The sequence below is a fragment of the Andrographis paniculata genome, unplaced genomic scaffold (genome assembly GCF_009805555.1).
Source record: "Andrographis paniculata isolate CXL003 unplaced genomic scaffold, ASM980555v1 Contig80END, whole genome shotgun sequence".
Lineage (NCBI taxonomy): Eukaryota > Viridiplantae > Streptophyta > Magnoliopsida > Lamiales > Acanthaceae > Andrographis > Andrographis paniculata.
The window spans coordinates 1,639,884-1,667,847 of NW_026137618.1; the positions used below are offsets into that span (position 1 = coordinate 1,639,884).

At 32.9% G+C, this 27,964-nt stretch overlaps 1 protein-coding gene across 10 annotated transcripts in view; it reads right to left on the minus strand.

The window, feature by feature from the left end:
- Window positions 1-217: 217 nt before the first annotated feature.
- The window catches only part of LOC127241033 (putative late blight resistance protein homolog R1A-10), a 53,480-nt gene continuing 25,733 nt past the window's right edge, over window positions 218-27,964 (minus strand). For 3 of the 10 annotated variants that reach the window (XM_051259913.1, XM_051259912.1, XM_051259915.1), the window contains 2 exons: window positions 22,769-22,929; window positions 218-3,151 (listed from right to left, as the gene is read on the minus strand). In XM_051259913.1, coding sequence (XP_051115870.1) covers window positions 452-3,130 — 2,679 coding nt within the window. In that variant the 5' untranslated portion in view covers window positions 3,131-3,151; window positions 22,769-22,929 and the 3' untranslated portion in view covers window positions 218-451. Of the gene's footprint in view, window positions 3,152-7,339; window positions 7,905-8,013; window positions 9,242-9,357; window positions 9,901-9,980; window positions 10,030-10,120; window positions 10,258-10,377; window positions 10,479-10,580; window positions 11,062-20,392; window positions 20,458-22,768; window positions 22,930-23,955; window positions 23,974-25,149; window positions 25,310-25,345; window positions 25,936-27,964 lie in introns of those variants that run through there. The other 7 variants (XR_007836431.1, XR_007836429.1, XR_007836430.1 and 4 more) reach the window with 7 other exon arrangements.

The window sequence follows — 27,964 nt, forward strand, 5'->3', positions numbered from 1 at the left end:
AAAACAACAATTTTCCAATAGGATGAATTGAATAAGAAAAATATAGCAAATAAGCCGATCCTGTAATGACCATCAGACTTTTCCTGCAAACAAATAGGAAATCCCATCTCAAATTCAGCTGGACATTTCATCGAAACATTGAATCCAAAACAACAATTTTCCAATAGGATGAATTGAATAAGAAAAATATAGCAAATAAGCTGATCCTGTAACGACCATCAAACGTTTCCTGCATTCTAAAACTACTTCTTAATCAATAAACACTGCAATCTTCGCATAGCAATATTTCTTAACTATTACAACAACATTATCAGTAGATACATTAACAAAAACAACATATCTTCTTGTATACCTGAGAAAGCCAGCAAGTTGAAGACAGAAAACAAATAAAATGATCACAAGTATTACAATTTCATATATGAAATAAACAATGGATCCTCAAAATTACCTGTTAATCATCTCCGTTTTTGTCTTCATGCTGGAACTCCTCTTCGTCTTCATGTTCAGACTCATGTTGTCGAATGAATTTACTGATAGGGTGCCATTCCCAACGGTACTTGACAAGAATCTCGAGGGTATCATTTTCCATGCTCTGTTGCTCCTCCCATATTTGGCAAGCCGAATCGAAAGCAGATGGACCGCAGTCTTCCAACTCAATTCTATGTAACGTTGGAATATCTCCAATGCCCGAAGGAATTTCTTCCAACGAATCTATAAACTGTAGCCGAAGCGCTTCAAGAGTAGGGAAATGTTCCCTATCAGCTCTCCATTGCACTAAATCAGAATACCAAATTGTCAACTTTTTCAGTCGAAGAAATTCCCCCTCAACTGGATACCATTCTGACCCCTCAGTGGCTTCCCTCAGTTTAAGTTTCTCAAGATTGGGTAATGAGCCAATGATCGACAATCCACTCCAGGGAATTTTGTAGGTGCTTCGCTCCAGACACAGCTCTTTAAGAGAACTCGGAAATGCAATGTTCTTCGGAGCAAATGCTATTTTCAGTGACTGAAGTTTCTGTAGTTGGATAAGATTACAAAGGGAATGGTTCGATGATTCAGTACTACCTTCACCCTTGGACTTATAAGAGACTTCCAGTGTATTTAGATTCGGAATTCTATCCAATGCATCCTTTGTCCAGTTGAAGTTTCGAATTCCAGAAAGGGTCTGCAACTTTTCGAGAACAATGGACTCTCTACCCTCAGCATGTGTAGCTGTGGCAGGATCTGGAAAAATAGCCATACGAGGAGTGACTACTAAATGCCTAAGTTGCGGCATTTCCCAGATTTCATCGGGAAATACTAATTGATATGATGGCTCATAAACAGTAATTTTTAAAGTCTGGAGATTCCAGAGTAATTGTAACGATGGCCATACGTATACCACATCTTCACGGGTTGTAACAGAAACATACCGCGCTTGAGTAGGATGCAAAAAGTCGAATTCATCGTGGCTACCGCTCATGATCCCCGCCAACCTTTCCCTCGTAATATGCGAATACATCATTCTGCATGAACCACAAATGGATGGAGGACTTACTCCTGATGGCGACGGGAATATAAGTTTCGAGACATCTATCACATCGTCCGGGGATGCGTCGCCACAAAGAAAGCACACTGCAGCTCCGTCGTTTTTAGTGTCTTGCACCTTCGGGGATCGTATAAACTGTTCCTTTTCAACCTCTTTTAGGCATAAGTGGCGTAACAGATCATGAATACCGCAAACTTTTATTTTACCAATGATCGTCTGTTTGCGGACAAAAATAAGATTCCTGGCAAAGAGATCTTTGATAAATTCCATAGCAATGTCCTCCGAACTTCTCTCATCCACAGCTCTTATTAATCCGTTAGCAATCCATCTGCGAGTTAGGTCGGCGACAACAATCTTACTATCTTCAGGATAAGAGCCGAGAAAGAGGAAACATGATTTGAGAGGAATGGGCAAATGGTTATAGCTTAGAGATAATATCTTCAAGCAATGTTCGTCGTACCCTGAATTACCAAATGAGCTTACATTTTTCGCAACAGATTCCCAATATTCTCTAGACATGTCGGATTTTGAAAGTAGACCGCCAATCACAACAATTTCCAAAGGAAGTCCTTTACAATTTTCGACAATCCCTCTCCCGAACTCCTGTAACTCGGGATACGGGCAATCTTTTTCTCCAAAAGTTGTCTGACAAAATAAATTCCAACTTTTTTCGGAATCTAAAAATGTCATGGGATAGGTGGAAGACCCGAGATAAGCAGCCACATCATAGAGCCTTGTAGTTATCAGAATCCGACTTCGATTACAATTATCCGGGAAATACTTCCTTAAATCATCCCATGCTTGCACACTCCAGACATCATCCATAACAATCAAATACCGTCTCTTGAATAATTCTTTGTGCAAAGATTCCCCCAATCTATCAATATTTCCATCATTCGCTTTAACTTTACCGTCATTTAGAAGGCCTACTAGGATGTCCTGGACCTTATACTCTTGTGATACTGTAAGCCAAATGCATCTATCAAAATGATCGGCAATATATTGATTATCGAAAACAGCTTTTGCTAGAGTTGTCTTGCCATTTCCCCCCATCCCCACAATAGGGATGATTTGGAGATTCGGTTCATCTCTCGTCAGCACATCCATAATCGCGACCTCATGTTCATCAAATCCCACTATTGTGTTCTTCCCATCTGAAGGAGTAACCGACGAAGTTTCCCCATGCTCAGAAAGTTTAGGTTGTTTTCCAGGTTGAACATCCTTCGGTACCTCTTCCTCAGCTAAAATCTCATTCTTGATGTATTCAATACTATCGATCACTTGCTCGATATCTTCTTTGAAAGCTGAAAGGCCGGAAACACCCGTTTCTCCCTGATATCGGAGACGGATTTCATAGACTACGTGGAAATCAATTATCTGCTCTGCAGCAAAGACAACCTCACCTAATTGCTTCCATAGATCTCCGTTTACTTCTCCTCTTCCAGAGTTAACTTCAAGGAATTTCAAAAAGAAATTGACACCTTCTTCAAGATATTCAATCTGTTTCATGTCCACATGAAGGCGTCCAAGCTGAGCACGGCAATGAACGTTGTCGAGGACATGAGCAAGAGAAACCAACGACGCGTAAGCAGCTACAGCCATATCTGAGTTCTCACAAGGGATCTGAAGAAGAGAGAAATTGGAGAGGCAGCTGATGGCTTACTTTTGTTTGGATGAAGAGATTAAACTGACGACTTTTAATTCAACAACTTTTAGGCATAATTTGTTCATTTCCCATGTACAATTGACAAATATATTTTCCATTATTGCATCAAGTTGATGATTAATATACATTAAATTCCAACATCAAAGCTGAAAAGCATATCCAATTTTAATTAAGCTACATTAATACTCAAACAATTGCAAGTGGATTGAGAACCTTAGCTGTTACTCACTGCAGAATAAACCAGGCTCATATTCTTGTCAGAATACTTCCAAATCTGGTGTCAAATATGTATAGCTTATTAATTAATTCAGAAACACACCATGTCCAAACTGGATATATAGCCTGCTGTATATTAACCACAACCCTTAATTTTAAAAATGATTTTTATCTTTTAGTTGTATGTTCTTAGATTTTTTGTACAATAGTTTTGTGATTTAGTGATCTGGAAAAGCAATGTATTGGGAATGGAAAAAGAGATGATCCATAATTAAAGAGATGATTAATCCTGTCAAATAGAGTTTTAGTGTAATGGAAATCCGTAAAGAAATATCTCTAATGTAATCAGTTGGTGATTTGTATTTTTTGTTTTTGATTATTATTATTATTATTTATTATTGTTGTTGTATACGTGATAAATAATACGATAATATTTTATTAATATTATTATATTTTTTTAATAAAAGTAATAATTGAAAGTAAAATATATTAGCAAATTATTATCATTTTTCTTGAAAATATATATATTTTTATTATAAATATAATATTAAAAAGATATTATTATCATAATTATGGAATATAGTATATTCTCATTTCGATGTCGTTGTCCGATTTCATATATCAAATACACTATATTGTCATATCGGTCACAGTGGAATAAATATTTATATGTATATTTTTTGTAGAACCGTTAACTTATACTTATTTACTTATTATTATAATATTTTTTTCAAAAATTTTAAATTATGTTTTTTATTTTATTTATATACATATATATTTTTTATGTGAAAATATTATAGTATATATAATAATAATAACTAATAAAAAATATAAAAATAATTTGATATATTGAATGATAAATAATACTAAATTATAAAATTAAAAATATTAATATACAATATAGTAGTGTTATATATGTTATAAGGTTTCTACATTATTAATAAGTATATATCATTTATTTATTTATTTTATAAAAATATAATAATATATAATAACTTTAATTATAAATATATTATATTTATAAAACTTGTGTTTGATATAAATTTATACAATTATATATATCAATAAAAGAATTATTCTTCAATTCTGCAAAATTCATATAAATTCATAAAAAATTCAAACAAATCTATAAAAATTCCATTGAATTCTCAATTAAAGACACACCTTTAAAAATCATTGATTAATATAGATATCATAAAAACAGAAATGAAGAAATAATCGATTTCAGATATTAGAATTATCTTATCTAAACAGACGAGGAAAATATAACAATTAGTCTACATAACAAGGAGACACTGAATGCTTCAAAAAATATTGTCAATCTTACTGCCAAGTACAAACTGTGCACTTACTCATAGTTTGTATAACAATCTTGCTGCTTGACCTCGTAACAATATGATATTGCATACAAAAATTCATTAAAAAAAAAAAAAAAACACTATACCAAAATTCCAAAAATAAAAGTGCATCATTTTTAATTTTAATTTTCCAAACCAATCCAATCAAAGTAGTTGTTTCATGCTCTAACCATTCCTTCATTTTCTCACCACTAAATGAATCTAACTGATCAGAGTTGCAAACAACCAATCCAATCAAAACAGTTCGTCATTCTGAATATTCTTTAACTTATCCAACAAAAAGAATTAAATCATACCGGAATTTCTATTAGGCGTCACTAACCTGCGAGATGCCAGTGAAAGAATGGACAACAATGACTTTTATTTATTACATATAATGATTGAATTTACGATTTACCAGACAATGTCAACGGTGTGTTTGTTCTATTTTTGAATTATAGTCTACCCGTAACTATATATAGTTTTAAGAAAAAATATATATAGTTATTAAATACTTTAGGTGTGTTTGTCTATGGGTTTTAGTTTTTGGGTTAAGATTTTTTAACAGTAAAACGTTGAATTTGAATAGTTGTTTGATGTGATATTTAAAATGTAAAATAAATTTATAGTATAGTATAATAAAAAATAATTGTTTAATATGATATTTTTTTGAGGAAAAAAAAATCTGTATAGTAAAAATCTGCAACAAAACTCACAAAAGAACACAATCTTAAATTTTTCTTTTTCTGGACTTTTCATTTGTGTTTCGGTTACTTTTTTTATTATAAAAATAAGAATATAATTATTTCTCACAAAATCACATCAAATTAAACTATTGTTTAAACAAAAATAATAAAAATAACCATAATACAAGTGAAAATTCCAAAAAAGAGACTAAATTAAGTATTTAATAACTATATATTTTTTCTTAAAACTATATATACTTAGGAGCATACTAATAAGTCAAAAGTAGAACAAACATGTCCAATCCACAAAAGGAAAAAGCAGAATAAATGTACCCTTTACGTTGTTTGGTAAATTGTAAAGTTAAGTAATTATATGTAATAAATAACAGTTCATTGTTGAACATTTTACATCTTGCAAGAATTTTGGGGTGCATGTGAAAAATTTAATGGATAAGTTAGTTTCAACTTCTGATGTTTAATGGAGAAATCGAGGTATAATTTAATTCTTTTTGTTGGATAAGTCAAACAATATTAGAAGGATGAAATGCTTTGATTGGATTAGTTATTTGACATTCTTTCTGTTAGACTAATTTAGTGGTATGAAAATTAAATTTAGGCTAATTAAGGGAACTGAATTGATAAATATTTTTGTCAAATATTTTAATATTTTCATTGCATACATCAAGTATTATGAAGATTAATTTATTTCTAAATCTTTTTAACCATATTGTCTCATTATTATATAGACTAATTAAATTATAAATCTCTGTTTACTGTTTTTATCTTTTACAATTAAACATTTACGAAACTTTTAAAATTATTTTAATTTTTCAAAAAAAAATTAAGAAAAAAACACAAATCACCAATTAAATATGTAGGAAATATATATATTTTTCTACTGATTCTCTTTTCATTAAAAATCTCTTTTACTCAATTCATCATGTCCATGCATCATCTCTTTTTCCATTAGCAATACCTTGCCTTTTCTAAATCTCTAAATAACAAAAGTATTGTTTGTACAAAAAAATTTAACAATAGACAACTAAAAGATAAAAGTTATTTCAAAATTTTGTCATATATAATAAACTTATCTAATAGAATGATAACAAAGTACACTAACAAACAATCACTATCAAAATATCAAGAGAACATTCTTAAAATCTTATAACTTAATCTATCAAATCGAACACATTTAGTGCAAATTTAGAGCAATTTCAAATTAACAATCGGTCAAAATAAAATAAATTAAAAAGTTACAAAATTCATCATAAATCTATACAAATCACAACCTATTCTACATATTACTGCATTTCAAAATCATCAGAAACCTATACTAATAATGACAATATATTATACTTGGATAAACTAAACTGTTTTTTAGTCATGTAACTGGACCCCTTATCATTTTAGTCCCGTAAGTGGAGCCTGTCGCAAACTAGTCCCATAAGTGAAAATTTTTTCGCTGTTTTAGTCCTCCGGCGCCGGAGACGCCCGCATGGCTCGCCGGAGGCGACATGTTCGCCAGGTCAGCGACACTTGGCGGACACGTGGATTTTATTATATATTTTTTTAATTTTTTAAAATTGATTTTAAATTGATTTTTCATTTTATTTGCCTTTTTTAATTTTTTTTATTTGGTCCAATTGAAAAAAAATTAAAAAAGAACTAAAAATAAAATAAAATTCACGTGTCCGCCTGGTGTCGCTGATTTGGCGGGACACCCGGCGAACACGTGGCTTCCGGCAGGCCACGCGGGCGTCTGTTGAGCCGGAAGACTAAAAGAATGAAAAATTTTCACTTATAAAACTATAAAACTAGTTTGGGACGGGCTCTACTTAGGGGAGGATCCAGTGCTAGGTTATAGGCTAAACAACAGTTTACCCATTGTTTATGCCATAAAACAAGGTAATTTATAAGAGAGAAACAATATAATTCCCGACTTCTTCCAAAACTGCACAATCAATCGCATTTTGTTTCTGGCAACAAATCAACGAAACAATTCCCAAACAAAAATGATCAACCAACTCATCAATTTATTTCCTCGAAAAAACTTTAACTCAACACGTAACTTTATATGTACTCCCGGGAATATTCTTAACCTCTGATGCCCAAGGACTGGATCAAGTCAGCGTTCTTCGGCTGGTGGATGACCTTTTAAAGTATATCTTTGTCTTGGTGTGCTGGATCATATCTTCCAGAATCCTGTCCTCAATCTCCGGCATCTGCTGCTTTGATATAATCCTTCTCGTTCGAAGAAAAGCCGAAGACAAATTCTGATAGTTCGCGTTCAGACCCTCTTTCATCCGATCCAAGGGCGGAATATAATAAAGACTGGTCAAGAATTTTCTCGATCACCGGAATCTCCGACGAGCAGCAAAGTCCGACCACATCGAAGTAGCACTTCTCCAGCTTCGCCGCCGCCATATCTCTTCACCTCGGAAGCTCCTCTTTCTTTCTCTCTCTCTCTCTTCCTGTATGACCGCAAGAAACAAAAAAAAATCAAATCAAACAACCTGCGTACACATTAATAATGGAAAATTGAAGTTAGGACACAGAGCTATCTAGGAAATTAAAGGAAACCTGAATTGAGGAGAAATTGGAGAAACAGAGTGCAGAAAAGGAGGAAGTTTGAGATTCTTCACATAAAGAAGAAGGAGAATGGAAAACGGGTAGGGCGAATGAATTAATTTATTGGATTTGGGTTGTGTAAGGGAGTAATAATAATGTAATGAAATGCATTGTAATGAGAATGAGAAAGACAATCGGTTGGGGAATAAAGAAGGAGAGTGCGGGTGGGGTGGGGTGTGGATTCAACGTGTAATTGCTGAAAATGAGCACTTTTTCATTCAGCATCATACTAGTATGAGGTGGACAAAGTTGAGGATGAATTTTATTTTGACCCTTCGTCAGGAATGAGCTTTGATGCCTCGACTGCTTGCATATCAATTCGATTGGTTGCACTTGCGACTTGCATTTTTGGGTGAGGTAAGGATGAACAGATACCAAGGAGAATCCAAATTCACTCTTAAATGGTTTCTTTAACTTAACAGTACCCCTTCCAACCTGTCGATCAGCTTCTTTTGCAATCCAGTCGGTTTCAGGAGGATGACACAGTCTCTTTTGTAGGACAGTTCCCAAACGGTGAGATGGAGACTTTAATGCTCTCCACTACACGATTGATTGCTCCGGGAAGTAAAGCAGGCCGAGAGCTATGGGCTTACCATCTTCAGGGTGTTGAACAGCTCTTTGAAGTTGTTTTGGAACGGCGTCCCAGACAATATGACACACTTTTCTCCGGGACGCCGTTCCAAAACAGCTTCAAAGAGTTGTTCGACACTCTGAAGATCGTAAGTCCGACAGCAGCAAAAGAGATTATGCAGGATCGGACATTTGCTGAAATTCTGCATTCAGATAAGAAAGCCCATAGCTATCGCCCTGCTTTGCTTCCTGAAGCAGTCAATTGTGCAGTGGAGAGGCTTAAAGTCTCCATGTCGCCGTTTGTGCACGTGCACAAGGGAACTATCCTGCAAAAGAATCTCCTCACACTAAGAGACTCCTGAAACCGACTGGACTGCAAAAGGAGCTGATCGACATATTGGAAGGGGAACGGTTAAAGAGAACAATTACGAACGAAAATGCATTTTCTTTGGCATCTATTCATCCTGACCTCATCCAAAAAATGCAAGTCGCAAGTGCCCACCGATGGAATTGATATGCAAGCAGTCGAGGCATCTGTTCTGTGCTTCTGCAGCCCTCGAGCACATCTGCGCTCCTGAGTGTCTTCCTCCTCCTCATTCACTTGAACAGCCTGCAGGCCATAAATGCAACGCTAGTTATAATATTGATTTCTGAATTAAAATAGTGCTGAATAAGTTCTGAATCCGTGTCGAATCAGTTATTCTCTATTGAAACTAAATGACTTACCTCACGGCCAGTAATCGTCCCCATTTCTACCATAGCGAGGTTAAAGTTCAACTCATCAATCAAATCGACCACCTCCTTCATCAACTCAGCTTCTCTCTGCTCCTCTTCTGTCAGTGGCACGACATTGTCTTCAAAACTGAACTTCTTCGGAAGTGCAGGGTAGTCTTCAGCTTCGCTGGTATGCATTGTCCCAGATGGTGGTCCGAGAATGGATTCTTCTAGAAACTTGGAGATGTCAAATTGTTTTGGCCTCGTCCTCTGCTACTGCTGCTGCTGACACTATCCCCCGAATCTCCTTCCAAATTGTCAGTTTCATGGCATTCTTCAAGGAGAGCCTCCGTATCGGGAGGGGCTGTCAGAATTATCCTGGTTGGAGTGGCAGTCCAGTTCCGAAAGTGTGCACTCATTGCCAAAAATTCTAGCATAAGTATGAGCTTGATTCCTCAAATACTCTAAAATTTCATGAATTCTTCTTCCAAAGACTACATCTTGCCGTGCTGCTTTTCTTCTGCAACATTTTCCTCTCATTTTCAGTTACTTTCCCTGAAATCAGAGACGCAAATATGAGACTGTCAATCAGTGATAATTTTCAAATGTTAAAATTTTATCTAGTCAGCCATTACCTTTTTTATCATTTACCTCTTCAAAGCTTTCGAAACAAGCGTTGTCCACCTACAAAAGCGAAAGCAATTGCCGATATGATGATGATTATATTTCTCAAAATGGAAGCAGGTATAGCTTCAACAACAATATAATTACGCACGAGCTCAAAACCTGGTATGCGTCAAGCTCCACATGAGCACAAGACGTTCAAATCAATCTTCGGCTACCCATATAGGACAGGTCATGGTTTTCACCGGTGCATCCTTCATTTTGAGCTGCTTGCAGCTCTTCATTAACCTGCAGCTCATGGAAGTTCAATTTCAATATCGAATATAAGATTAGAAATGCATATTTGGTGAAGATATTGTTAACGGGAAGCATTAAATAACAAATGGGAACCAATAGAATTATTGGAACCTTATCGTCAAATCCAATTGTAGTGGGAAGATCATCTCCTGTCTCAGGTTGGTCATTGCATCTTTTTGTTTCAAGAACACGATGGCTCTCCATTTCAGAATCTACAACCATGTTGGAGAAATCAACTGTAAATTTTTTCTCCGTTTGAAGATTTTATTGATAAGCAAACAAAAAAGAAAAAAAGGCAAACATTAAAACATCACCGCTTCCAAATATATGCTTGATCATTGCAGATATCTTATTTCGTGTTTCTTCAGTTACTACAGGTTCCGCCTCCAGCGATGGCACATCTCTCACAGGCTCAACCCACTCGAGCATGGGTGGTGTTGGGTAGTGATGGGCCACTTCATCCCCGTCGACCATATATCAGCTGCACTAACCCTTCCAATGCACCAGCAGGAATCTCCAGCATCTTCGGTGTTATCTCGTACAGAAGAACTCTATCAATCCTCAGTGCAGGAGACGCCAATTCCCTTCTCTAATCTCTTAGTATGATGGCTATGCCATTCCCCTCGTGCCTCCAAGGAGAATCCCTTCTCTCGTCTCTAACTACAATAACTCCGTTGTACATTCCCAATGTTGATTCTGAGCTCATGATGTCGTTTGTTGGTTCAAATGTATCATTTCTGTTATCTAATTTGAACTCAATTGGAATGTTCTTAATGCATACTTTGATTATAATCACTGCATAATTTAAAAAGTAGTGGGATAAAGAAAATAATCATTTTCATGGGAATAGTCAATAGTTGTGTTGGGCATTCTATTTAGTAATAAATAAATTATAACAAATAATTTTTGTAAAACTAATTAGCCTGGCATTCTATTTTTATTTTATTTTTATAAATAATGGTTCTGATATTTAGTTTTATAACAGATGATTGAAAAAGAAAGAAAAGAACAAAAAACATCAACATGCAATATAGACAAATGCGCACTAACTTTATAAATAATAATAAAAAAATAACATAAAAGTATATTTGTATTGGAATTTGGAACAAAAACAAAAATTAATTTTATACTTAGAAAATATATAAATGGAAGGTCAACTCAAATTCTTCACAAACTACAAATAGATTATTTGACATAGGAATATTCTCACTTTAATTTATACCAAACATATATCTAATAGATCTAATAAGTTATTTGATGTCATAAAAAAGCTGTGACATTGATAACAAAAAGGGAGTGGATTGTGTGCTGATTTAAATCAGCACACATGCTGATCATGTAAATATAAATTATGTTAATATATTTTATTAAGCTATATAATTAAGATAATTATGTGTACTTATTTTTACACGCTCAGCATGGGTGCTGATTTTAAACAATCAGCACACAATCCCTTCCCTAACAAAAAAAATATTTAATCTTTGTCCATATAAAACTAAGGGTATGTTTCTTTACCTAAATTTCCCCAAAAATTTACTATTTGGATTCTACGTTTCTCAAAAAAAAAAAAAAAAAAAAAAAAAAATTCTCATCAAACATTATTCTAATATCAAACTCAAACTAATTTTTTTCAAACTCAACCAAAAGAAACACACCATAAGTGAGGCAAATAGTAAGTATCTTAAATAATTTGACAAATTTTCACAATATATTACTAAAAGACAAATATTTGTATTTTCTCTTAAAATAACATCCTACATAAAAATGTAATACATTCTTTTTTACAATACTATATTAACGTGATACAAAACTTAAACTGGTTACAAATATTCAAATTTAGATATATTTGATGTCTTCTCAAATAATTAGACCTAGTCTATTACAATAGCTACGTTAAACCCATCAAAAGTAATATTATTTAAAAAAATTGTAAATACAAATAAATATTTAAAAAATAAATAAAATAAAAAATCTTTCCATTATGTAGAAATTGAAATTTCAACAAATTAAGAGAATTTGTTGTGTCTTTCTCTGCCTTCAAATTTGCCTCAAGAATACTACATAAATGGAATATTTTAGAATATGGAGTTGATAAAAATGACATTAAAAATCCATAACATATTTACTTTATTTTCACAATCTCGTTGATTTGAGTTTTTCGTTAAGCATAGAAAAAAACTAATTGAATAACAATGACGACACAATGTATCAAACGAAAAATAAATAGGAATCTGAAAATAGATTGAAAAATATTCACCTAAAGATCAAATAATATTATTTGACTCTCCTAGATTAGATGCATTTAGTTTGAAATATCCTAATACTCACTCAATTCTAGATTCTAGATATAATAAACATGAGTCCGAAAAATAACTTAGTTTAATTCAAATTGTGGCCGACATTAAAAAAATAAAAGATAAATCATATCACCGGGAAAGAGACAGAAATTAATTATGTAAAAATCATATTTTACTTGTGGCTTTGAATTCAATTTTAAGATTATTTTACCGTAAAAACTATCTTGATCTCAAACATCAATATAAAATCAAATCACAAGTAAACACACCCTAAAATTCATCTATCAAATAGATAAATAAAATATCATGAATATAAATGAATAAATAAATTTATAATTTGCTATTTTAACAAATTTCATGAATATATCGAAACAATTTGTAGAAATTGTTAAGCCTGTCTTGTTTCTATATAGCAACTCCGTCTGATGTAAAACATGAGGAAGCAAAGTGAGAGTACGAAGTTTTAGTAAATCTCATACATAGCATTGGTTTCCAAAAAAAAAAAAAACAAGGAGAATATGCCACTTGAATCAAGATTAAGGTTTACATAAAATCCTTCTCCCCCCTTCTCTTTTTATGATCTCAAACTTCAGTTGTGATCACTCTGGACAAATTGTCCAAAACTGGGATCAGTGTTGTAGGCGCAAAGAAATCAAACATAAAGCTAATCTTTCCAGACACATATATCACCAAAATGAAAGCAAAAAACATTGTCATTGTTTCATAAACGATGAACATATGCTTTAATGCTAGAAGTGGTTGCGAAGTCAAGAGAAAGCAAAGAAATAGCGATCGTTATTATATGTATTGATTGAAATCAAGAGACCAATATGTTTCTTTTCTTTTCTGATTAAGTTTTTGGATATTAAATAAATTTTCCTCGAGAAAACATCATCATCGAATCTAATTTTTAATTAAAATTTATAATCTAATAATTATTTAAAAATTCAAAATTCATTAATATTTATAAAATAGCAAAAAAAAAACTTAAAAAAAAAATATATATATACATACTCCACGAATGATTGGTTTAGTGCAATAACTTCGCTACTACAAAAAAATATCAATTTTGTAACAAAATTTTTTTGTCTCTAAATCCCCCTTTTCCGTTACCAAAGATATTAGAGACGGAATTAGAGAGTAAATTGCATTAACTACACACACTTTAGGAACGGAATTCCGTTATTAATATATTATTTTTTTGTAGTTATAATCATTACAAAAGTCATCTTTTAACAATGATTCTTTATCATCACCATCTAATAATTAATTATTTTATAAAATGATATTTTCAGATTGATAAAAAAGAAAGACGTATATAAAAAATGAACCAACCATCGAAAACAATTACATCATCGACCATATTTTAAAAAATTGCAAAGAAAAATAATGAGTTCTCTCACTGAATCCAAAATGTTTAGACAAACTTTCCAATTAATATTATAAAAAATACCATGTATAAATGTTTTTACACAAATTATATAATATATTATATCTTCTAAAAAATCAAAAGTTTAATATAAAATATTATATTTTATATTACCGATACACTTCCTTTTATCTAACATTAACAAAATGCATCAAACACAAAACAAATACACTCAAATATACAAAACAAATACACTCAAATATACAAAACAATAAAACATACTTACAAGTTTGTAAAAATTGGACAAAGGATGATAAATTCCTGTCTTCTTCAGTTTTCAAAATTGCTTCTAACAAAACTGTATACATGGAATAAATTTCACAAAATATTTATATTTAATAATTGGAACATTTATTTTTCTATTTTATTGTTTATTTTTATCCATGTTGGACTATGCCTATAAATAGGTCTTTGTTTTATTATTATGCAATTAATTATTTTTCCTCAAAATTTTAAATGATATGAGAGCCAATAGATTATGTTCGTCGACTCTTGGCCGTCACCGACTGTCACCTCTGGCACCACTGTGTTCCTCGTCGTCCGCCGACCCTTCTCCGGAAAAATCTCGCCGATTAGCGGCGCATATAGGTCACATGCGCCGGTCAACTCTCACGCTACCAAAACTTCGACCGGTGTGTGAGAGCCACCCCGACATTAATCGCGGCCATCTTTTGTTTGCCGCCTCATCTCATCCTCCTCTACATCATGATGCCATTGAATTTTATTTTTGTGATAGTTTTATTTTTTGGATTTTTCTGTCTTCTTTCTGTAATCTACCGGTTGTTGTATTATATCGGTGAAGTATTGTTACTGTCATCGTCAAGGTCATGCCATTCAGAATTATCATGTTAGACCACTTCGGAATGTGTCAAATATTCGGTCTTCTTATCACCCTGCATCTGCAACCCTCTAGAATATCATGACTCGCACGCATCAAGTTCTTGCTTCCAGTTTCCCTCATGTCATGGTAATTTTATGTAGTCCTTTGATTTTGGTCGTTGCAATCATATGACAACTACACTTGGTGTCTTGACCGGTGCGTACCTTGTGTCATCTTCATCACCTATACAGACTACTAATGGGAGTTGCATGGATATTACTCATTATGGACAAGTATCTTTACAATTTACACATCTTTCTCATACTTAACGCATTCTCTAGTTGACTATATAAATCATGTATCAAGAGACCAATTAATTTACTAGAGACTTACTGTTACTTTCTCCTTTACAGGTGTGCAGGTTTAGGATCAATGTACAAGTCAAATTCTTAAGACAAGTCTAAATGTGGGTCATCGATTTCTGGTACAATCTTTGAAAATTGCTCCCTGTAATTTTTATGCTGTTGCTACTCATACTCCCCTTACTATCCTTCCTTCCCCTAGTCTGTAGTGGCCCGTTTGTATTGGTCATGCACCTTCATCTAAAATTTAGTCTCTGTTTAGTAAAGATCATTGGGTTCTACTAGTTTTGAGTCATTTTACTGCTTACACTATCGTTTGGAAAATTAATCAGCCTTATCCTTTCCACAAATGTGTAGATCGTAAGTAAACCATTTTCTTTGGTTCATTTTGATATTTTGAGTCATTCTCTTGTTCCCTATATAAGTGAGAGTCATTTTTATGTCATATTCATAAATGATTACTCTCACTTTATATGGATATATTTTTTGAAACACATCAAAATTACCTCAAATATGGTATCCTCAGTCCATTCAGTGGTGTTGGTTTTATCCTTATTCCTCTGCATGAACGTTTCAAATTGGAACCACGTGCATGTTTATATTGTCTTCTCGGTTATGGGATAGTGCACAAAGGTTATAGACTTTGGGATCTGATCTCTAAATAGTTGCGTATCTATCATCATTTACATTTTGAGAGAGTGTAATACTTTCTATCATGTCTACATTCCATGCATTATCTCTTTTTGGTTTACCTTCATTCATGTCATATCTCATCGACCACATCAAGTAAGTCATCCACCTACTCATTTGCGTGATTATTATTATTTCTGCTATGCTAACTCTACATGGGAGTAGTTCATTTCATGCATAAAATTATGATCCGTTGTGGCAAGAAAAGATATCTCAACAATTGCAAACTTTAGAGAAGACTCATTCATAGGTTTTTGTTGATTTACCTCCAAAGAAAACACCTATTGGCTGCAAATTGTTTTTAAATATTAAAACTATGTTTGACAGTGTCAGTTGAGTGTTATAAGGCTCGTTTAGTTGTGAAAGGCTAATAATAGGAACATGACATTCATTACGAGGAAACCTTTGCTCTGGTGGCACATCTTACCTCCTTTTTTTGTTTATTTGTAATTGTTGTTCGTTAGTGGTCTCTTTTGCAGTTAGACGTCAAGAATGACCTTCTCCATGATGATGTCTTCGAGAATGTTTATATGGCATTGTCTGTTGGTTCTTTACCTTCTTCTGAAGTCTGCAAGATACGACGTGCCCTTTATGGCTTAATACAGACTCCTAGTGCTTGGTTTTCCAAGTTAAGTTCAGCTCTTCTTCAGTTTGGCATCACTTCTAGTTCGCACGACTCTGCCGTTTTTGTTCAACGAAGTATTTATGGTATCATTGTCTTACTTCTCTATGTTGATGATATGATCTTCATTGGGGATGATCAGTCTAGCATATTTTATTTACAAAACTACCTTTGGAAGCATTTTGATATGAAAAGTCTTTTCCATCTTCGGTATTTCTTGGGTCTTGAGTTTTTTTATGTTTCAAATGTATATTACATGTCTCAAGCTAAGTATGCTTTTGATATGTTGTAGCGTTCCGGTTTCACTAATTGCAAGATATATTTGACACCCCTCATTGTTGGACGTTGTCTTACATCAATGGATGGAACTCTTCTTGAAGAGCCTTCTCTTTATCGTCAGCTTATTAGCATATTGATTTACTCGACAGTACCTCATTCAAATATTTCTTACGCTGTCCATCATCTGCTAGTCAATTCATGTATGCACCTCGCACTGCTCGTTACTCTGTAGTTCTGCGTATACTTCGTTGTGTTAAGGGAACACTATTGCATAGATTAAACTTCTCAAATCAGTCTCTTTTAACTTTATCGGGTTACTCTGATGCTGATTGGCCAAGTGATCCTACAGATCGTTGCCCCACCACTGGTTTTTGCTTCTTTATTGGTGATTCTTTTGTCTTCTGGCGTAGAAAGAAACAAATAGTTGTCTCTTATTCTAGTACTAAATTCGAATATCGTGTTGTTGCTGATGCTACTTTTGTGCTCCTGTGGTTTTGTTGACTACTTGATGACCTTGAAGTACCGCAGTCATCTCTTATTCCTTTGCATTGAGACAATAGAAGTGCTATCCTGATTTTTCACAATGATATTTTTCAAGAGCGCACCAAATAAATCGAGATTGATTGACATCTTGTTAATCATCATATTACTTATGGAAACGTCAAGTTAGGCCTCGTATATTCCAACAATCAAACTGCAGATGTTTTTACCAAGTCACATTGTAATACCTCCGGAGTTGGATCGGTGTTAGGCTAACTCCCGTGGATGAGCTGGTGTGAGGCCATCCGAAATTGAATACTAATTAAATGGATTGAATAGACTACTTATGTAAAAATGTGCACATTTCTTTTCGGTAGCTGTATTGACGATGGGTGACCCACTAAGAAATCTCCGACGGTGCGTGTTAGTGAGGACAAAAGCACACTGGAATGACTCGTGTTGACCTATGAGGCCATTCTATAATCTTGGCACACCCGGCATTGTAGGGCTTGCAAGCCGTGGTGTCACAGTTGATATAAGAGCTGACCTGCGATAGCCCAAAGTTGTTAACCTGATTGTTGAAAGGCCTAGCAATTTTTTATTTTTTTTATAAGCAAAGGCTGAACCCAAATTGGGCTGCCTACGTACCCGAATGGGATCAAGCCATACGTAGTTTTTCTGATACAAACTATATAGTCCCAGCCAAGCAAGCAGACCAGACAAGCCTAGGTATGCCTAAAGCATCAACACCAACAAGCCTATCAAGTCTAAGCATAAGTGTCCCAAGGAGAAGTAAGAAGGTGAAGCCTGCTATCTGAAACGGAAAGTTGGGAGACCGTCTGCATCCGCTCGAAATAGGCCTCTAGTCAATAAAGGGATATCCGTCGGGAGAAGCATCTGTCAAATTGGAAGAGAAAATGCTAAAGTCGCTAAGGCATCTGTGACACAGTTCCCCTCTATATATATAAGATATCCGCCAAGTCGTATCCCTAAGCCACAATCGAATACACATAAGGCATCGCTGGAGAGTCCAGTCGCTTGTTTCGGAGGAGATCAAAGAGATGCATGTTGTCGAATCTGTCTCAATCCATAGTGGCATAAGTCCTTGATCAATCGCTATCCAAACTCTAGTCTGAATCGCCATCATCTCTGCCAAAGTGTTCGTCGCCTATGGAATCGGGGTTTGAAACACTATGAGTATTGCTCATTCCGAATCTCGCATAATACTTGCCGCTCTAGATTTCCAAGCGAAGCATCATCTGTGTTAAGCTTGAACCATCCCGTAGATGGTGCCTCCCAACACACCATAATTGGAGGCCGAGGAATCAGAGCAGGATGTCAAAATCAAAGCCCATCAGCTATATGAAAATCACCCTCCCAATGTCGACGTAGAAGAATCCTAGCACGCCAAAGAGTCTGCAAGTGTGAATGAATCCGCAAGAAGACCCGCGAAGCCCCCTGTGCTTCGCATCGTTCCGAGCAATCCAAATGAACCATAGTATCAACAACGGAACATAAGCTCTAATACACTGAGAATATTCTGAAGAATGCCTCCATGAGGACACAAATAGATGCAGAGTATGTGTTTCCGGCAAAGATAGCCTGAAAAGCGCCGTAAAAAGCTCCAACACTCGCAGACAACCGCCGAAACAATGAAGAGATGTGGAATAGTCTCCATTTCTATGTGACAACAATGACATCGTGATGCAATCGAGACCCTATAGTACTGAAGGATCTCGTCCATCGGAATCCTTCACCGAAATAATCCCCATAGGAATATTGACATCGTCGCAGTCAAGATACATGACCATAGTATCCCCATAGAGGCCTAGTAATTGATAGATCATTGGTGTGCAACATGGACGTTTCATTTTTAAGTGCGAGAGGATGTAATACCCCGAAGTTGGGCCGATGCTAGCCCAACTCCCGTGGATGAGCCAATGTCAGACCATCCGGGATTGAATAGTAAATAAATTGGTTGAATATACTACTTATGTCAACAATGTGCATATTTCTTTTCAGAAGCCCTACTGAAAGAACTCTAGAGTTAAGCGTGCTTATCTTAGAGTAATTTAAGGAGGGGTGATCCCCTGAAAAGTCTCCCATGGTACACGTGAGTAACGAAAAAACTCTGCTAAAATGACTCGTGTTGGCATGCGTGCCGTAGTGACACACATTATCTTGCTCAGTTATGCTCTCTTACACAAACTCGGGTTGACATTTACGGCTTAGAATATTTATTTGTTTATCTCATTATTCATTTTTATCCATTTTAGACTATGGCTATAAATAGGCATTGGCTTTATTTTTAATGTACATAATTTTTTTCCTCCCAAAATATTATAGTAATGAGAACAACAATTCATGTAACCTTTACTTTATTTCTATGATCTAGTTTATTATAAAGGTTTTTTCCATCTTCACCAATTTTGGTTTTTAATTTTGGCAAATTATTTTATGTTTTAGTCAAACTTTGGGTGTATTGAAATAAACTTTAATGTGTGTGTGTATATACATATATATATATGTATAAAGGCTAGATCTAATCAAATAACAGTTAATGCATAGCAACATCAAAAGAGAAAAGGAAAACATATACAAAAAAAATATATTGAAAATGAAACATCATCTTGAGTTTTTATTCAACGCTCCAAATAATATATGTAAAGTATGAAATCATTGAATTATCGATTACTTCATTAAGGATTTAAGAAACATTTGACAAAATCATTTGCCCAAGAAAGAGAGAAAATAATTTTGAATTATAGTCCGACCTTGAGTATATAAAAACCTTAGATCCAGTTGACTCGTAGCCTAAAACTGAATGAATAACAATATCAACAATCAATCAAATGAGTAACAAGAATGCATATATATATAAATCGAAAAGTGAGATGTAGTTACGTCGTACCTAAAAAGCAAATGAATGGCAATATTCATAATGAATCGAATCTAGACTAGTCAATTCTTCAAATTAATTTTTAGTTTTTGTCCGACCTCAAGTATATAAAAAAAAAATCTTGAGTATATCAAAAACATAAATCCGGTCGAATTGTAGCTAAAAGTTGAATGAATAAAAATACCATAAGTATATCAAATTAGAAATGAAAACGCATAAATACGAATAGAATGAAAAAGCAACGTAACCTTATGTTTAGATGCCACTCTGCGAATAATGGATCACAAATGCGTAATCTCCAAAATCTCGACTTCTAAAATTCTCCGAAATAATTTTGAGTTATTGTCAAACTTTGAGTATATTGAACAATTCTAGAGTGTATCAAAAACTTAAATCCAATTGATTAGTACCTAAGAACGAAATGAGTAGTAATATCAACATTGTATTAAGTTCTCAACTACGCAATTCTCCAAATTAGTTTGGAGTTTTTGTCCAACATCAAGTATATCGAAAAAACTCTTGAGTATATCAAAAACATAGATCCGGTTGAATCGTAGCTAAAATTTGAATGAATAACAATACCAACAATGTATCAAACCAGAAACGAAAATGCATGTATAATAATAGATTGTAACAGAAGCATAATTTTATTTTTAAATTCCACTCTCCAAATAATGGATCTAAAATGTGAAATCTCCAATTTCTAAACTGCTTAATTATCCGAAATAATTTTGATTTTTTTCCAACCTTGAGTATATTGAAAATATCTTGACCTCATCAAAAACTTAGATCCAACTAAATTATACCTAAAAACTAAAGGAATAGCAGTATCAACAGTGCTTTTTATTCTCGCCATCTCAATTCTTCGAACTAATTTTGAGGTTTTATCCAACCTCTAGTACAGGGGAAAAAATCTTGATTACATCAAAAACTTAGATCTAGTCGAATTGTAGCGAAGAATTAAATGAATAACAATACCAACAATGTACAAAGCAGAATGGAAAATGTATGTATAAGAATAGATTGAAAAAGAAACATAGACTTGTGTTTAGATGCCACTCTGCAAATAATGGATCTAAGAATATCTAAAACATAAAATCTTTAATTTCTCAACTACTTAAATTTACGGAATTAATTTTTAGTTTTGTCCAACCTCAAGTACATTGAAAAAATCTATAGTGTATCGAAAAGTGAGATGCAGTTAAGTCGTACTTAAAAAGTAAATGAATGGCAATATCAATAATGAATCGAATCTAGACTAGTCAATTCTCCAAATTAATTTTTAGTTTTTGTCCAACCTCAAGTATATAAAAAAAATCTTGAGTATATCAAAAACATAAATCCGGTCGAATAGTAGCTAGAAGTTGAATGAATAACAATACAATTAGTATATCAAAGGACAAATGAAAACGCATAAATAAGAATAGATTGAAAAAACAACATAACGTTGTGTTTAGATGCCACTCTGCGAATAATGGATCACAAATGCGTAATCTCCAAATTCTCGACTTCTTATATTCATTTTTAATAATTTTGAGTTATTGTCCAACTTTGAGTATATTGAACAATTCTCGAGTGTATCAAAAACTTAAATCCAGTTCAATCGTACCTAAAAACTAAATGAATAGTTTTATTAACAATGTTTCGAGTCCTCAATTATGCAATCCTCCAAATTAGTTTGGAGTTTTTGTCCAACCTCAAGTATATCGAAAAAAATCTTGAGTATATCAAAAACTTATATCCGGTTGAATCGTAGCCTAAAATTGAATGAATAACTATACGAACAATGTATCAAACCAGAAACGAAAATGCATGTATAAGAATAGATTATAATAGTTACATAACTTTATTTTTAAATTCCACTCTCCAAATAATTAATCTAAAATGTGAAATCTTCAATTTCTCGACTACTTAATTATCTGAAATAATTTTGATTTTTGTCGAACCTTGAGAATATTGAAAATATGTTGACCTCATCAAAAACTTAGATCCAACTGAATCATACTTAAAAATAAATGAGTAGCAATATCAAGAATACTGTAAATTCTCGCCATCTCAATTCTCCGAATTAATTTTGAGGTTTTATCCAACCTCGAGTATATCGAAAAAGATCTTGATTACATTAAAAACTTAGATCTACTCGAATCGTAGTGGAGAATTGAATGAATAACGATACCAACAATGTACAAAGCAAAAAGGAAATTGCATGTATAATAATAGATTGAAAAAGAAACATAACATTGTAATAGAAGCCACTCTGCAAAGTAAAGCATAAAATCTTGAAATTCTCGACTACTTAATTCTTCGGAATTAGTTTTCAGTTTTTTCCAACCTCAAGTATATTGAAAAAATCTCGAGTGTATCAAAAAGTGAGATGCAGTTGAGTCATACCTAAAAACTAAATGAATGGCAATATCAACAATTTTACGAATCTAGAGTAGTCAATTCTCGAAATTAATTTTTAGTTTATGTCCGACCTCGAGTATATAAAAAAATCTTGGGTATATCAAAAACATGGATCCGGTCGAATAGTAGCTAAAAGTTGAATGAATAACAATACCATAAGTATATCAAAGTAGAAATGAAAACACATAAATAAGAATATATTGAAAAAACAACGTAACCTTGTGTTTAGATGCCACTCTACGAATATCGGATCACAAATGCGTAATCTCCAAATTCTCCACTTCTTAATTCTCCGAAATAATTTTGAGTTATTGTCCAACTTTGAGTATATTGAACAATCCTCGAGTGTATCAAAAACTTAAATCCACTTGAATCGTACCTAAAAACAAAATGAATAGTAATATCAACAATGTATTGAGTTCTTAATTACACAATTCTTCAAGTTAGTTTGGAGTTTTTATCTGACCTCAAGTATATTGCAAAAAATCTTGAATATATAAAAAGCTTAGATCCGGTTGAATCTTAGCTAAAAATTGAATGAATAACAATACCAACAATGTATCAAACCAGAAATGAAAATGCGTGTATAAGAATAGATTGTAACAGAAACATAACTTTATTTTTAAATTCCACTCTCCAAATAATGGATCTAAAATGTGAAATCTCCCATTTCTCGACAACTTAATTATCCGAAATAATTTTGATTTTTTTCCAACCTTGAGTATATTGAAAATATCTTGACCTCATCAAAAACTTAGATCCAACTAAATCATACCTAAAAACTAAATGAGTAGCAATATCAACAATTCTTTTAATTCTCGCCATCTCAATTCTCCGAATTAATTTTTAGGTTTTATCCAACCTCGAGTATATCGAAAAAAATCTTGATTACATCAAAAACTTAGATCTTGTTGAATCGTTGGCGAAGAATTGAATGAATAACAATATCAACAATGTACAAAGCACAATGGAAAATGTATGTATAATAATAGATTGAAAAGAAACATAACATTGTTTTTAGAAGCCACTCTGCAAATCATGCATCTAAAATGATACAAAACGTAAAATCTTGACTTTCTTGACTACTTAATTCTCCGGAATTAGTTTTTCCAACCTCAACTATATTGAAAAAATCTCGAGTCTATCGAAAAGTGAGATGCAGTTGAGTCGTACCTAAAAACTATATGAATGGAAATATCAACAATGAATCGAATCTAGACTAGTAAATTCTCCAAATTAACTTTTAGTTTTTGTCCGACCTCAAGTATTTACAAAATCTTGAGTACATCAAAAACATAAATCCGGTCAAATAGTAGCTAAAAGTTGAATGAATAGCAATACCATTAGTATATCAAAGGAGAAATGAAAATGCATGAATAAGAGTAGATTGAAAAGGCAACATAACCTTGTGTTTAGATGCCACTCTGCGAATAATAGATCACAAATACGTAATCTCCAAATTTTTGACTTCTTAATTTTCCGAAATAATTTTGAGTTTTGTCCAACGTTAAATATATTGAACAATTCTCGAGTGTATCAAAAACTTAAATCCAGTTCAATCGTACCTAAAAACTAAATGAATAATAATATCAATAATGTATCGAGTTCTGAATTACGCAATTCTCCAAATTAATTTGGAGTTTATGTCCGACCTCAAGTATATCGAAAAAAATCTTGAGTATATCAAAAACTTAGATCCAGTTGAATCATAGCAAAAAATTGAATGATTAACAATACGAACAATGTATCAAACCAGAAACAAAAATGCATGCCTAAGAATTGATTGTAACAGAAACATAACTTTATTTTTAAATTCCACTCTCCAAATAATGGATCTAAAATGTAAAATCTCCAATTTCTCGACTACTTAATTATCTGAAATAATTTTGATTTTAGTCCAACCTTGAATTTATTGAAAATATCTTGATCTCATCAATAACTTAGATCCAACTGAATCATACCTAAAAAATAAATGAATAGCTATATCAACAATACTTTTAATTCTCGCCATCTCAATTCTCTGAATAGATTTTGAGGTTTTATCCAACCTCGAGTATATGGAAAAAAATCTTGATTACATCAAAAATTTAGAACTAGTCGAATCGTAGCGAAGAATTGAATGAAAAACAATACCAACTATGTACAAAGCAAAAAGGAAAATGCATGTATAAGAATAGACCGAAAAAGAAACATAACATTGTGTTTAGAAGCCACTCTGCAAATCATGGATCTAAAACGATCTAAAACATAAAATCTTGAAATTCTTGAGTATTTACTTCTCCGGAATTAGTTTTGAGTTTTTTCCAACCTCAACTATATTGAAAAGATCTCGAGTGTATCGAAAAGTGAGATGCAGTTGAGTCTTACCTAAAAAGTAAATAAATGGAAAAATCAACAATGAATCGAATCTAGACTAGTCAATTCTCCAAATTAATTTTTAGTTTATGTCTGACCACGAGTATATAAGACAAATCTTGACTATCAAAAATATAGATCGGGTGCAATAGTAGCTAAAAGTTGAATGAATAACAATACCATAAGTATATCAGAGGAGAAATGAAAATGCACGAATAAGAGTGGATTGAAAAAGTAACATAACCTTGTGTTTAGATGCCACTCTGCGAATAATGGATCGCAAATGCGAAATCTCCAAATTCTCGACTACTTAATTCTCCGAAATAATTTTGAGTTTTGTCCAAGTTTGAGTATATTGAACAATTCTCTAGTGTATCTAAAATTTAGATCCATTTGAATCGTACCTAAAAAGTAAATCTAAAACTGGATTAAAGAAACTAAATAGAACTTTTATTAGAATAGAAAAGACCCAAGAACACAGTAGGAACACAAAAGCACAAACTATTGTAGCTCAGATTTTACGAGGTATACTCTTATAGATGAAGAGCAACCAAAAACAGTAGTGCAACGGTTGACGGCTAACGGACACCCACCGAAAACCTAGTCTACAACACCAAAGCAAGAAACCCTAACACTCTATTGAAAACAATTCGATTTAAGGAGAATCGAACCGTTGAAATCCTCACCAAACACTCCCCAAGGCACACAGAAGAATCACCTCTCCATTCTATGGTAAATTGGCCAGAAAGGACCAACTTTGAACACAAGGCAATTGGAGAAGAGTGACTTGCTAGAGGGAGACGATATTTTAGAGAGAGAGATTTCTGGAGTGGCACATCTATACTTCTGTATAATGAGGGACAATACTATATATATTACTCAAGATGGACGGCTCAGACGTTATCCCTAAAATGAATGGCTGGGATTCACTCCTGAGGAGACAAGGGTTAGACACAGTTGGTTGGGCCATCTGAACTGGGTCGGAGATGCAGGTCGCGCACCAAACAGACATTGGAGTGGGTCCGAAAGGCTGGAGAACAATTCGACCAAAATAAATCCCAACAATAATCTTAGTCATGAAAATTAAGGATTATTAATTTACCTAAATCACAACTATGAAAAATCACAAAATCAAATTAATAATAAATAAGTATACAATGCAAGAAATATAAGAGGCACTTTATTTTGTATCTATTTTTACGCTATGCAACATTCAGTATACCTGTATTTATGTTCAAAACGTCAAATTCAACATCTCCATTTTCTTTTTAACTTAAAATTTAAAATTTATTTTTCATAACGATCATTATATTTGTTAAAGATATGAAAAGAATTAATTGATAGATGAACCATTTTAAGGTGTCTCTTGAATTTTGTTGTGAAGTTCTAAATTTTATATTTTGAGATATACATACACTAATTAATTTTATTAATTAGTGTATGTATATTTTGAATGAAAAAAAATAGAGATTGTGTACGGTATATAAGAGTACATTGAAAACTGTGAAAATAAAAAATAAGTAAACAAACACTTAATAATCCATTATTTTTAAATTTACCCATTTTGGATTTTTTTAACGTTCTTGGCCCAACCCAATTCAATTTGTAGTACCGACCTTGAATATTAATAATAAAATTCCTATGTGATTATCTACAGAGAGTGAACTTGCACATTTTTTAAATCTTGGATTGAGTGATTGAGAGTTCGAAGATTGAAATTCTAAATCTAACTATTTGGAGAGTCGCATCCAAACTCTAGGTGATGTCTCTTTTTCAATATATTACCATATTCTTCATTTTCTCTTTTAATAGATTGTTGATGCAATTATCATTTGTTTTAACTAAAATACGAGTGAACCTACTTTTCGATGCACTTGAGGTTCGATTCTACGACACACTCTAGGTTCGAGAAAAAGCTCATATCTCTTCCCTTATAGGAATATTAATGTTTTTAATTATATAAATCAAACCACACACATGTCCTAAATCAAGAATTTGGTCATAAGGAATTAAGAGATTTCACATTCTACATCTATTATTGGGAGAGCCGAACCTAAACTTAAGGTGATGTTTGTTTTTTACTCTATTCTCATATTCCTTTTCTCTTTCTCTTTTGATAAATTGTTGATGTTGTCAATCATTTAGATACACTTGCAATTATTTCGATACACTCGAGGTTCTTCCGATACACTCAAGGTTTGACAAAAACTTGAGATTATTTATCTCCTTCTCGATCAGATGATATTGTGGATTTCCAATCAAAATTTATAAAAAAAGTGATATAATATTGTTTTTTTCCATCTCTATAATTCAGTACTAAGGAATTCGGAGATCTGACATTTTAAATCCATTATTTGGTGAGTGCCATCTAAAATTAGGTGATGTTTTTTTTTTTATCAATCTATTCTTATATGCACTCTCTTATTCCTTTGATGCATTGTGGATACTGTTATTCCTTCATTTTTTTAAAGCTAAACATCATATTATAGAAGGGGGAAGAAGGGTTTTAAGGAATCCTTAATCTTGATTCGAGAGGCATATTATAATTTATTATTTTTTTCTTTGAAAATGTAAGCATTGGTAAGTATGAAATTTACTAAAACTTCATTGTCTCACTTTGCTTCTATATATGTTTTACATGGGAGGGAGTTACTACAATGAAAGAAGATAGGCTTGACAATTTTTTTAAAATAGCAAACTAGTAATTTATGTGCTTATTTATTTATATTTATGAAATTTTATTTGTTTATTAGATAGATGAACTTTAGGGTGTTACTTGTGATTTGGTTTTATTTTAATGTTTCAGATCTAGATGATTTCAACGGTAAAATAATTAAAAAAGTAAATTTGAAGCCATGTGTAAAATAGGAATTTTATAGTCTTAATTAATTTCTTTTCTCTTTTCCAATCATCATATGTGTTAAAATATATTTAGACGCAACATATTATATTTATGGTAGTTATCTTATTTAAGAGATTTGTGAGATTCTTGTCTTATTTAGACGATTTATATATCACTATAAATATGTGCGTATTCTTATGATTGAAAAAGAGAATTT